At 40.7% G+C, this 13,862-nt stretch overlaps 1 protein-coding gene across 2 annotated transcripts in view; it reads right to left on the bottom strand.

Annotated features, from left to right (window-relative positions):
• Positions 1-13,862, bottom strand: part of ARFIP1 (ADP ribosylation factor interacting protein 1) — a 96,917-nt gene that overhangs the window by 33,229 nt on the left and 49,826 nt on the right. For both annotated transcript variants that reach the window (XM_049769626.1, XM_049769627.1), the window contains 2 exons: positions 13,439-13,551; positions 8,417-8,638 (listed from right to left, as the gene is read on the bottom strand). In XM_049769626.1, coding sequence (XP_049625583.1) covers positions 8,417-8,638; positions 13,439-13,551 — 335 coding nt within the window. The remainder of the gene's footprint in view (positions 1-8,416; positions 8,639-13,438; positions 13,552-13,862) is intronic.

The following is a 13,862-nucleotide window of genomic DNA, read 5'->3' on the forward strand; positions in this document are numbered from 1 at the left end:
CCTACAATTTCAGGCAGACTTGAGATTTTATTGTGTAATTTGAAAACTGACTAGACTGAAACCTTTTTACAGAAAATACAAGAAACCTAGCAGTAAAAGGCAAAGTATAACATGACATTTGAAAAAAATGAACTCGTTTATCTATGAATATATGTCTAAAAATTACAAGTACTAAAAATATACAATTTTTTGGCACTGAAATGGCTCCTAAACTGCATTTATTTGTTGAGTTATTTTGCTATTCCCAGCTTGTTGGAGGCATTTACCACATTATAATGAATTACTGTTGAGATTACAAATATGCCACAATCAGTCTAGGGTAACCCATAAAGAAAAGGGCAGCTGATCTAATCAGCCAGCACAGAAGGAAGCCAAGAGTCACCTGTTCTGACAGGGAAACTGCTTGCTTTACTGAGTGAGAACAAACTTGAACCTTTTCCTCTTGGACAGCTCCCACTTCACTGATACACTTGTCAAATGCCAAGTGACTAGACATACATAAGGAGCAGCCTCTTCATATGCATGTTACATATGAGGTGCCTCCATGTTTCCTTGGGTGTAAAAATCACCCCACACTCTGTATTTCCAACCCTGGGGAAGCTGGTCTGAAGCAGGATAGCCATGAAGCATTAATAAGCCAACCCAGTCAGGAGGGAATCACTGGTCGGTCTGCTTCTAGCTTCTGAAACCTCTCTTTATTCTACTAGTACAAATCCAACTGGAGGGGAGGGTCCAGTGAGATGCACCTGGACTTTTACAAGTCAAAGGGCTTGGTAAAAAGAAAGAGGAAGTTGGGAACACCTTTGCTTTGGGCAAAAGCAGTGTAAACTAACACTAGGTGTCCAGTCATCAAAGCTAGTGTCTAGGTTGAAGACATCCAGTTTCAGTACTATAAATCATTAGCAATAATGGTCAAGTACTTCAATAATACAGAACAATAAAGCATCAGAATCAAGAATATTGACCTTCACAGTAGTATGATATGGGTGCTATTGACCAGGAAAACTCAAGTTGCTGAGGCTCTGTGGAGGGACAGAACTAAAAGACAGAGGCAGGTGACCGGGACTCAAAGGGAGCATGGGAAGTCTCATAGCTCAGAACACCTATGTTGATTCTACCAAGACTGGACGTGTGTCTTTCATGAGCCTCCAATCCCTGATTACAATGAAGCTAATTCCCTTACAAGTTCAATAGAAACTTGTAATGAGGTAACCTGCACAGAACTTCTGACAGCTGACAGGCATTTCTATGAAAAGAACATTTCTCCTTCTGAAGAGATTCCATTTGGGGTTTTTGTCTTTCCACTGTTGTCTCTCCAGAAACCAAAGGGATTGATATATCCAAACATACATCTTTACCTTCCAGATACCACAATAGGGGATGTCTTTGAACCAGGCCTTGTGCTAAGAAGTAAGTACTTCCTTGGATTTCAGCTGAAATGAAATAGGTGCAAGGCAATGACCATGGCTCGTCAGAAAAGTGCCCTCTGGGTTTCTTTAAAAACAACCAGCTTGTCAGCAATGTATGTGCCATGTCTCCTCAAAAACAACCAGTCAGCAATAGAAGGTAAAGCTTTGCTGGCTGAAGGGATCTTGATTAGCAACAAGACACTGGGTTGCTGCTTCTGGGGAAAGTAGAGAAGACAAATGTGGAGGCCAGACTATCCCGAGGGCACCTCAGTATTACTCTGTGAATAAAGGCAGTAAAAATCTACAACAACCCATTTCATTCCTGACTGTTCAGGAATGAAAGTTTGAATTACCGAGCCACGACAACAATCATGGCTGGCTGAGGTACAAGCATTATGGAAGAGGTAGTGGAAAAGGATTATTATAAATACGAGTGATGAATGTATGCAACCATTTACAGAAATAAAGACTGTAAATGTCACAAATACTTCCTCCTTATTTTGTCAAAAATGTGGATTTGTGTGTATTATAAGCAAACACCAGTTTTCTCTCTTTTCCTCTTGTCAAGAAGTTAATAAATTATATTAACTTTACAGCACAGTTTTAAGCTATATTATATGAACATGTTGACACTAAAGACGTAATTTGTTAATTAAGCCAGCCAAGGGTTAGTCATTGGTGCGGACATCAGCATAAAAACGTGACTATCACCGAAGCATTTTCTATTTTCTTTTGGGGTCAGAATTAGTAAGCTTCTGCACACAGGGCAACTGAATCATCTGAAGCAAAAGTATGAGTAAATTTAAATTGACAAAGGGTGTGTTTTTATAGTTAACTTGTCACCTGGACTATGCTTTCCAGTTGTTTGGCAAACATCAATACAGATGTTGCCATGAAGGTACAGAGTTTATTGACATAACTAACCTTAACAATACCCAAGGGACTTTAAATATGATTTAAAGTTGATTTTAGGAGATTATCTTCCAAAAGGTGGGTAGGACTGAATCAGTTGCAGGTCTTAAAAGAGAAAAACTGAGATTACCTGGAGAACAAATTCAAATTCTGCCTTAAAACTCAGGGCAAGAGCAATAGCACAGCAGGTACCTGGCGGTGCACAAGGGTTACTCTATGCTCAGAAATCGCTCCTGGCAGGCTCGGAGGACCACTTGGGGTGCCAGGCATCGAACCCAAGTCCGACCCAGGTCGGCCACATACAAGGCAAATGCATAGCTATACTATCACTCTGGTCCCAGGACTGATTTCTATGCTCAGAGTCAGGAGTAACACCTGGGTGCTGCCAGGTTTGGCCCCATAACCAAATAAATAAAGACTAATACTAAAATTCAATAGTGTGTGTGTGTGTGTGTGTGTGTGTGTGTGTGAGGGGTGGGGTGAGGAGAAAATATTATGTACATATTATCTCTAGTTCTATTTTTCTGGAAAACCCTAATACAAAACATTCATTCTGTAAACACTAATCGGGTTTCAAATATAGCTACAATAGGTTCTAGCTAACCCTCATATTTTGTTATTAATTTTGAAATTACTTCCTTCAAATTGCTTCCACATACACACTGGCTTTCAGCCTTTGTTCACTAACACACCGTGCCAAGTGCATTTTGGTGCATATATATATATCATAAAAGACACAAAGATAGGCCATGACTTTTTAGCAAAATAGGATGGTGTAGCTTCTAGTCCACAAAATGCTGCATGACGCCATCATTCCTGTTAAGTGACTCACTAGATGAAACCCGGGTGACGTTCATTCTGTCAACATGGGTGGCCCATGGCACCCAGATGTTTAATCAAACAGTGTCCTGAACGTTTCTGTGAAGGGCTTTTTTTTTTTTTTAAATGTGATTAATATTTAATTGGTGGACTCTGAGTAAAAATAAGATTAATCTCCATAATGACTTCTCTAGCAAGAAATTCCTGACAGCAGATGACTTGGGTTCATCTCCAGCTCCTTTCTGGGTCTCCTGCTCTCCTTGATGATCTGATATGATGAACTGATCATTTATTTTATTTTTTCTACTAGACAAAAGAAAGAAAAATTTTAAAGATAAAAAATGATAAATAGAAATGACCAGAGTCCCTGAGAAGTACTAAAAAGTAAAGCGTAAAATATCATTTTAAAAGCTTTTGTCCTTCAAACAAATCTCTGTGCATCAGCAAAGCCTGTTGGGTAAGTCACAGCTGAACTAACTTAAACAATATCAGATAATTTTGTCCTTCAAAATATACTGTTGTGAGCCTACTTGCAGGGTAGATTGCTTCACATCTAATGGTCTGCTGAAACTAGAGGATGCTCCACATCAGCCTGACTTCAATAAAAAAAATGCACAGAATCCAGAATCTTTAAATATAGGAGTCTGATACCAACAACAGCTAAAGTGTGACAAAATTTCACCAGGACCACGAAGAATGACTTGGATTGGACAGACTGGTATGCCTGGAGCCAAGTCAGTCTTATGCCAATAAACTTCCGGGGTGAGGCCTTCTTGTAATCAGGCCAAGGATTTCTTTCTGTTTTCCCCATATTTTTCTGGGCCTATGTAAACAACGGCGATTGCCACTGTCACACCTTTACTATTTTTTCTTTAACCCTTATCCTTTAAGAAAAAAAAAACAATTTACTGAACTTAAAAACAAATAACGGTAGTAGAATGCCTTTCTTGAATACAGGGAGGGATTGGGAGGGGGGAATGTTACACTGGTGAAGAGGGTGATCTATTTGTGACTGTAACCCAACTATAATCATGTTACCTAAATAAAAAAATATTAATTAATAAGAAAAAGAAAAAAAATACTGTTGTGGGGATGCTGGAGCAATAATGCAGTAGGTAGGGCATGCCTTACAACTGACCCGGTTAGATTCCCAGCAACCCATATGGTCTCCTTAGCCCACGAGGAGTGATTCCTGAGTGCAGAGCCAGGAATAACCCCTGATCACTATTGGGTCTGGTTCAATCCCCCAATATATATATATGTGTGTGTGTGTGTGTGTGTGTGTGTGTGTGTGTGTGTGTGTGTGTGTACATATATATATATATATATAGCCTAGAGATCCACCAGAAGTAGCCCTGAGCTACTACAAGTTCAAACTAAAAATATATATAGTTTACTTATAAATTTATAACCATGTTTTTAGTGTATTTATATACATAATATCACAATGTACCAGCATTTAATTTGCATTTTCTAAAATTATATGTATTTATTAGGGTCAGGAAGATAACTCAGTGGTCAGGACTTAATCTCCAGCCTCATTCCATCCCCAGCACCAGCACTTCTGGGTGTGTTAATGGGTGTGGCCTTGGTGACCCTCAACATTTCTGGGTCTGAACAGCAACCTATCACTACTGATGTGTTGGTCCAAGGGCCCAAGCATTGAACCCATTGGTTTGGTTGGCCTAGTATGTCCAGAAAGGGCACCAGGCCCCCTGAATACACAGCCTGGGAGCTGCTACCCCTAAAAAAAGAACAAAAAGAATCTTTAAAAATATGTATATATATGTACATACACACATACATTTAATAAAGTTATTCATTGATGCCCTCATTTAAGGAAATTAGCTAGAATATCATCTGGCACTCAAAGCATCAGGCCTCACTTATAGATTCAATTTAGCCATTCTACTAACAGCAGTAGTGATGGCTTCACAACTACCTTCTAATCTACTTTATTAGACAGATCTAAGAAATTTTTCTCTGCACCATTATGGACAAAATTAAAAGTTCCAAGTTTGCAAACATGTTCTATGAACATTAAAATGAAAAAGACTGTAGAAATGGTCTTCAGATACAAACAAACAAATCTCTCCCTATCTCTCTCTCTCTTTTGTTTTTTGTTTTGGGGCCACATTCAGCTGTGTTCAGGGTGTAAATGCTGGTTCTACGCTCAGAGATCAGTCCTGGTGGGCTCAGAGTACCAGATGGGATTTTGGGAATCAAACCCAGGGTTGACTGCATGCAAGACAAATGCCCTATCCACTGTATTATCTCTCCAGCACCAAAAGAATACACTTCTTGGGCTGGAGAGATAGCACAGCGGTAGGGTGTTTGCTTTGCATGCGGCCAACCTGAGAGGGACCTGGTTTGATTCCCTGGCATCCTATATGGTCCCCCAGCCTGCCAGGGGTGATTTCTGTGTGCAGAGACAGGAGTAACCCCTGAGCATTGTTGGGTGTGGCCCAACAACCAATCAATCAATAAAGTTTAAAAAAATGATATAAAAAAATAAAAGAATCCACTTCTAATAGTACTATTTTGTCACTAGGCAATGCAGCCATTCTCTTGTTTTCTTAATATCTTGGTAATTTTTAACAGCATTGAAAATAACTAATGAGTAATAGTGAAATGATTCTAGGATGATGAGACTGCAATGTTTTTAAAAATTAAAAAATAAAACCATTAAGACCTCATGCACATGATTTCTAATGAACCATAGTTTTTGCATGATTAAAAGTCTTACTCTATTAAAAAAATAGGTCAGAGATGGAGCTCAGTGGAATAGAAAGTGCTTCATATTTATACGGCATAAAATATGCTGATTTTAGCTCAAGCACCAAATATATATATAAAAATAAGTAAAACAAGAAAGTACTAACAAAGTTAGAAATTTTCTAACTCTAAGACCTCTAAGAATAAAAGTTAGGAAGCATGAATCCTTACAATGAAGAAAAATGCTCAATAAAGAAGTTAAAAAGAAAAACAAAACTGGGCCACTGACATGAACACTAAGGACTGATATCAATTCTAGTTTACTTTTTTTGAGCATGAGGAATCTCCCAAACAGTTTTTGGGGGCCTTGAGGCTCCCTGCTAGTAGGGAGAAGGTTCAATGTGGGGGTCCAAAGGTGCAATGTTAAAAATATATTATTTCACTAGGAACTAAAGAAATAGCACAGTGGGAAGGGTGCTTACATGTGGCTGATTCAGATTTGGTACCCAGCATTCCATAAGGTACCCTGAGCCTGCCAGTAGTGATTTCTGAGTGCAGAGTAACTCCTAAGTGACACCAATGTGGTCAACCTCCATACCTCCAAGATAAAGACTTCACTTATAGAAAAGAACAAAGTATCTAAAAGCCAGGAGTGTTTGAGTATCAGATTAGCTAGCATTATATGCATTACCAGAACTCTGTCATTCAGTCAAGGCCCCCAAAGGGTGTTGTTATGTAGCAGGGGTTACTGAATATAGCATCGCTGACCTTATGCCCTGCACCCTAAACCTGGGACCTTCCTTCCAGACCTTGAGAATTTTCTGCTGGATCACAGTTTTCTAAAAATCCCATGTGAGAGGAAGTAAGAGGTGATGGTAAATAAGGCATGGGTATACCGTATTTTCCATCGTATAAGACGACCCCCTAATTTTACAGTTAAAACATAAGTTTAGGCCTATATTCGCTGTAGAAGACATAACGTTCCTGTGCTGCAACTGTATGTATCACAGTGAGCCAATCACAACAAGCAAAGGTTCAAAGGTTATACTGTAATAGACTTCCTCTCTGACTGGCCAATCTGAGCAGGCTTTTTACCGTGTAGATTTGGGTACAGAACATTGTATAATTTGCATGCATAAAAAGCCTGCTTGGTGGGGCTGGAGAGATAGCATGGAGGTAAAGCATTTGCTTTTCATGCAGAAGGTCATTGGTTCGAATCCTGGCATCCCATATGGTCCCCGGGCCTGCCAGGAGCAAAAACCCCTGAGTGTTGCCGGGTGTGACCCCAAAACAAAACAAAACAAAACAAGCCTGCTTGGATTGGCTGAGTTAGAGTGGCGGTCCAAGTAGCCTTGCAGTGATTGGTGCAGGATAGAGTTGGAAAATTCGTTTAGTGGCAATATCCAGACGATTATTGTTTAGCGGCATATCAAAACATTTTTGGGATATACTTGGTATATAAGGCGATCCCAGATTTTCGGTTTCCATTTCAAAAGTCGTCTTATATGCAGGAAAATACAGTACTATCTTTTGTTCTGTGATACTTTAAAAATATACTGAGCTCACCTGGCCTTAGTTTTCCCATCTATCAAAGGTACTCAATATGGTTTCTGTAGTGTTGTTAGATAAATTATATAATGTAACAGGTCTAAAGTATCCAGTTCATTATATTGAAGCCAAGGACACTCAAAATTGCAGCTCTCAGGATCTACTATTCAATATTCCACATAAAAATTACTTCATTTTGTCATATGACATTATAACTGATTCTTAATTATTTTAACTACTATGTTATAAAATATATTGTCATCTCAAGTCAAGTGTGCTTTGCTCAAGACTTTAAATCCTATTACAGTGATTAAATGTTCTAAATCAGTGTTCCCAAAAGATTGATACTGTCAGGATGGGGGTTGGAGGACAGGAGTGATCCAGGGGGCTAGAGTAGCCTCAAACACAATTGGGATGGTGCTTAATGAAGGGAGATGGGGTGGGCTGAACAATTTGTTTCTGAAAAGGGTAGCAAGCTTCTGTGCTAATAATCCAATTCTTCAAGTCAGAAGTAAGTGTCTTGGCGAGAAACTCTGTACCTTTTGGTTTGGTGGAGGCAGCAGGGAGAGGAAAGACATAAAAGGATCATTTAATATTAGAGAGAAATCTCAGAATGCTTTTCTGAATAAAGATGGAAGCACAAAAAGCAATCTACACACAAAAAGATGGAAGCACAAAAAGCAAATTACAAGGGACAGCCTTTCTAGCAATGATTCAGTACCTGTATACCATGAATGCAGCCAAGGAAGTTACACTCAGCAAGACACTTGGTGGTAAGAGGAGAGTGAGTGACAGGTTTGGCAATGCCCGGCTCCCTGGCCCCAGAGACCACACAATGGGTCACCCTATGCAGTGATACGGGGTTTTCCTTAAAATATCTTGAGAGAATGCCCCAAATTCCCCTTTCATGGAGAGACCAGTGAACCAGAAATGCAACAATTTAGGAAGTTCTAGATCATGTCTATGGCTGCTGTCTACCCTTCCCTCCCCAACAGGGACCAAAAGGCTCTCACATGGAGCTCCTGGGACTTCAAACTCAAGTCTGCAAAGGCGTCTCCAAGCTGCCGCTGTGTGTGCACCATCTGGAAGAGCTGGGTTGACAGGGTCTGTGCCAGCCTCAGGATATTCTCATATTTTTTCTTGTTATCTCTCAATATGTCAATCTGAGCTTCCAGTTCTAAGTCCACTGTCCTGGAGCCACGGCCTAGCTTCTCTGAGATGATTTGTCGAGTGCACTAAATAAAAGTGGAAAGATGCACGTTGTTTAGGAAGAAAAAGAAATAACAAAATAACAATAGCATTCTACAGAGGCCCCACAGATCAAGCGCAGGGTACATGCCACTTTGGGTTTCAGACAAGTTTGGCACAACAAGCCAAACATTTGAGGTACCTTTAGAAGTTAATAAGGGGAGAGTCTTTTGTTGTTGTTGTTGTTGTTGTTTTGTGGCCATACCAGGCAATGCTCAGGGCTTACTCCTGGTTCTACTCTCAAGAGTCACTCCTGGCAGTGTAAAACCATATGGGATGCTGGGAAATTAATCAACCGGGGGGGGGGGGGGGCTGCATGCAAGGTAAGCTGTACTACCCACTGTACTAATGCTCTGGCCTCTGGTGGGGGAATTTTGCTTAGGGGACCCTCTCTCATAAAATGGGAGGTTTCCTGTACTCTTACCTTTTTTCATGTCTTTTTTTGGAGCAGAGGAGAAATACCTGGTGACACTCTGATGTTACTCCTGGCTCTGCACTCATGAATCACTCCTGGCAGTGTTTAAAGGATCATTTGCTCCAGTCCCTTTGTATTTTATTTAAAGCTATGAGGAGCAAGCAAGCAAACTTTGCAGTAGTATCTAATGATTCTGATCAAAGCAGAGGGTCTTGAATGCTCAGCTTTCTCCTGTGGTGGATGGTGGTGCTGCCACTGACAGGTCGTGGTGCTCCCTGGGTCTGCATCACTTCCTGTGGTGCTGGCCTATGTGCTCCCTGGAGCGGCTCTCTGTTGGTGCCCATGGTACTGGCATGTATGTGCTTGCCCGGGGACACAGTGCCTGGCTGTGGCACTTGCATGCTTTCATTTTTCCTGTTTTGGTTTTGAGGCACAAAACCCCAGGGTGCTCAGGGGCACACCTCCACACACTGCTTTGAGGTCATTACTAAGTAATGGTGCCTGGGACTGATTCCAAGGTGGCTGCAAGCAAAGCACATGTATGAGCCCTCTGAACTCATCCCAGCCTCCCATGTATCTTTTAAGCTGCAGTGCTTGCTAGGGTTGCACCGCCTTTGCGTGGCTAGAAATCCCTTGTGAGGAGTGCAGAGGGCAGAGGTGTTGGGCTCAAAGAGCACACGTGGCAAAAATATACTCAACATATATGGGGCACCAAGGATTTGAACTTGCGACATATCGGGCTCAAATTCTAAGTCACTGTGCTCTCCTCTGGGTCCCTGAGCAAGTTTTAGTGTCTGGTGCTCAGCGAAAGTGGTGTTGGAGGTCACCTGGACCTTACAGAGTACTGGGGGTGAGGTGGGGAAAGAACTAAGCTGAAGTACTGACAAAGGCCAAAACCCACAAGCCAATATCCACAGTCCCTTGTCATTTTTTTCTGAAATAGTTTCCTCATCATTTTTGTTAGAAGTAAAGTTATAAGCAATGTCCCCACTCACTAATACATTTTGAGGATAGCCACAAGCTTCTCATTATTTAAATTCAACAAAAAATATTCTAAAAGGTTGTAATTTTGTAGTAGTGGCAGTATTGCCCCCCTCCCCCCCCCTTTTTTTTTTTGCTTTATGGGCCACACACAGTGACGCTCAGGGGTTACTCCTGGCTATGTGCTCAGAAATCGTTTCTGGTTCAGGGAGGCCATTTGGGACGCCGGGGATAGAACCGAGGTCCATCCTGGGTCTGCTGCATGCAAGGTAAACGTCCTACTGCTGTGCTATCTCTCGGCCCCACTTTCTCTTTTAAATTCACTGAATATGAGAAAGCTCATGTTTGATGGATAGTCCAAACTCTACTTTATACACTTATGATCACAGTTTTCTGCAGCTTTATCTACCTAGCAGTGCAAAACTATCAGCAACTTTGCCCTTCTTCCCACGTGACAGCATGTAGTTTTTTTTTTTTGTTTGTTTGTTTTTTTTGGTTTTTGGGCCACACCCAGCGGTGCTCAGGGGCTATTCCTGGCTGTCTGCTCAGAAATAGCTCCGGGCAGGCACGGGGGACCATGTGGGACACCAGGATTCGAACCAACCACCTTAGGTCCTGGATTGGCTGCTTGCAAGGCAAACGCCGCTGTGCTATCTCTCCGGGCCCAGTATGTGGTTTTGTAGGAACCAAGAGATACAGACTATTTCAGACAGGAGGGCAGAATCACAGAGAGAGTCTGCAGAGTGGGCAGAGTGGACAATGACTGCTGTTGCTGGAGTGGCCAGTTCCCCATCACACAAGCAGAGAGCAGGGGTGAAGGTTTAATGAGAAAATGTTTTTGTTTCTAGGGGCTAAGGAAGTAGACCAAATAAACCATATGAATTATAAGCTTATTAAGATAAGTATGGAGACTTGAAGCCGTTACAAGAACTCCCCACTCTTGTTTGGGATAATATGTGCGATCTGAGTATGGGAGGGAGGGAGGGAGGGAGGGAGGGAGGGAGGGAGGGAGGGAGGGAGGGAGAGGAGGGAGGGAGGGAGGGAGGGAGGGAGGGAGGGAGGGAGGGAGGGAGGGAGGAAGGAAGGAAGGAAGGAAGGAAGGAAGGAAGGAAGGAAGGAAGGAAGGAAGGAAGGAAGGAAGGAAGGAAGAAAGGAAGGAAGGAAGGAAGGAAGGAAGGAAGATTTCTCTCTGGCTCCAAGAAGAAATAGAAAGGCTTCATTCATGGGGCTGGAGTGATAGCACAGCAATAGGGCATTTGCCTTGCATACAGATGACCTGAGACGGACCCAGGTTCAATTCCTGATATCCTATATGGACTCCCTAGCCTGCCAGGAGTGATTTTTGAGTGCAGAGCCAGGAGTAACCCCTGAGTGTTGCTGGGTATGGACCAGAAAAACAAAAACAAAAACAAAACAAAACAAAAAAAAACAAAAAAGAAATTCAACTTAAGTTATTGCAGAGGTAAGATACAGAAGGAATGAAACAGACCATGAAATACACATATAGAAAAAAAATACATTAAAGAACAAGGAAAACATAAATTAAATATGAGAAAGTCATCAGTGAACTAAAGAGGTAATTTATTATTAGCTTGCAGTATTTTATAATTAAAATTTAGTTCATAAGATAAAATTTTTTATTTTTAAACCTGCAGTTGAAAAATCTGTTTTATAGACTCAAAACATGAGTCTAGAGGATATTAGTAGCTAGGGCAAACTTCACAGAGAAATGAATGGCTAAATACTAAATATACTGAGCAAGTAAATGATGGTGGCTGGATCTGGTTGAAAGGCAGTCGGAGAGATGAAGGGAGGAGGAAGGAGTGAGCCTAGGACTGGCAAGAGCCGTAGCAAGGTGAAGCGATCAGGGAGATGATTGGGTGACTGGGACCTTATACTGACCCACACAGGGACCAGAAGAGCAAGAGGAGATGAAGCGTTATTGACAAGGTCTGATTCATGCTGATCTAAATGGGGATGGACACTGGACTTTCAGTGAGAGAGAAAGAGATCCCATGGCAGCATCACTGGATATACAGTGTAAGAGGCCTGATCAGACACTTTAAGTAAGCCAATGTTGAATTCCTTTCCAATTTTTCAAAACAATATCTAAAACTTGGGGAGGGGTTTTGGGCCACACTCAGGGATTACTATGTTCAGGGGTCCTTTATAGTTGGGCTTGGAGGCCCATAAGGGGTGCCAGGGATCAGACTGAGGTTGGAACACACGTGAGTACTCCACGCTGTTACCACCTCTCTGGCTCCACTGACTCAAGTCTCAGCAGCAGTAGTAGAGGTGGCAGCAGCATTTACAGTCAAGTGAGAGCTGGATGAAGAATGCAGACCTGGGGCTAGGAACGTGGTGTGAGGAGAGCATGGAGCAGTGTGGAATGAGAACATCCACATCCATGAGAGTTGGGGGGAGGACAAGGATCAGGGAAGGCACAAAAGTTTTTTGAAGACTACTATTAGCTCTCCTTAGATTCCACACTCAAGTGAGCTAGTTTTGAAATGAGTTCTCACTGTTTCAGCAAGTTGAATATTTTTTTTTTTTACCATGTTAAGAATGTCTATTTTTATAGAAGATTTTTGTTCACATTTCAAAAGTATGAACGAAAAGAAAACAGTCACTTCTGTATTATGCTTAAGGCAAAAAAAAAATTGCTGTGTCAAGACACAATTTCTGGTGAACAGATTCATATGGGACATGCCCAATACTCCAGCTGTCAGGTTTTCCATCTGCTATAACTGAGCTCAGACTCAACTGTTTTGCTCTTGTTAGAGTCAAAGGCACCAAGTGGACTTGGTCCTTGATATATTTGTAGACATTATAGTAAAGATTAAATAAGTCGCTTAATTGTTTACAGAGAGCATAAGGTTTATTCAGAAGCAATGCAAACAACAATGTTCAAAAATTTCAGTCACAACATAGTTGCACTCTGGTGCCATCTCTATATTAATGTTTAGCTACCATAATAAGAGGCGAGAATTCTGAATTTTGGAAATGAATGTATCTCTCTTGACATTTGGCCATTATAAAATATCAAAAGAAAAGGGGAGGGAATATCTGTAATATTTTATAGCTAATGTATCCTCAGGAAAAAAGAGTTCATCAATTATGTGCTGCCTAAATACTTAAATGTTTTAGTAGTATTTTCACCCTTTTTCTACTTACTTTTTACACTATAATTTATGCAAAGATCATTAATAAAACAAAATTTATTTTATAATTCTACTTTTACATTTAGGTGGCATTATTCTCTCCTTTATATTGATGTAATCCTAATAAATTTAAACAATACAATTGGAAACTCTTAAAGCCAGTTAGGATGGGAAAATTTACATGTAATAAATTTTAAAAATTACAGACATTATTTACAAAAATTACAAACCTTGTAAGTGTTTAGACTCCATTTTCTAACAAGTTCTAATTTTTCCATTGCAGGATTTTTAATTTCGTCTGCTAGAATAACTGGTCCACTTTTTGTCTGTGTTTTCTGGCCACCTGTATGAATATAACAAAAGATACAAACACAAACCAGATCAAGACAAGAAGAAAAAGAAAAGAAAGCCTGCTGGTCTTCAAATTAAACTCATATTTAAAAACCTCCAAAAGTGAAGAACATGGATTTCTCGAAATCACAGAGAATAATTTTTGAGTTATTATTAAATAATTTGTATATTATTATTGTTTAAAAATACTTTTCTATACTAAACACAAATGCTATAGAATTTGTATCTTCTTTAAAAAAAAAAAATACTGCAGGGCCAAAGAGATAGCACAGCGATAGGACATTTGCCTTGCATGCAGCCAAC

The sequence above is a fragment of the Suncus etruscus genome, chromosome 3 (assembly GCF_024139225.1).
Source record: "Suncus etruscus isolate mSunEtr1 chromosome 3, mSunEtr1.pri.cur, whole genome shotgun sequence".
Taxonomy (NCBI): domain Eukaryota; kingdom Metazoa; phylum Chordata; class Mammalia; order Eulipotyphla; family Soricidae; genus Suncus; species Suncus etruscus.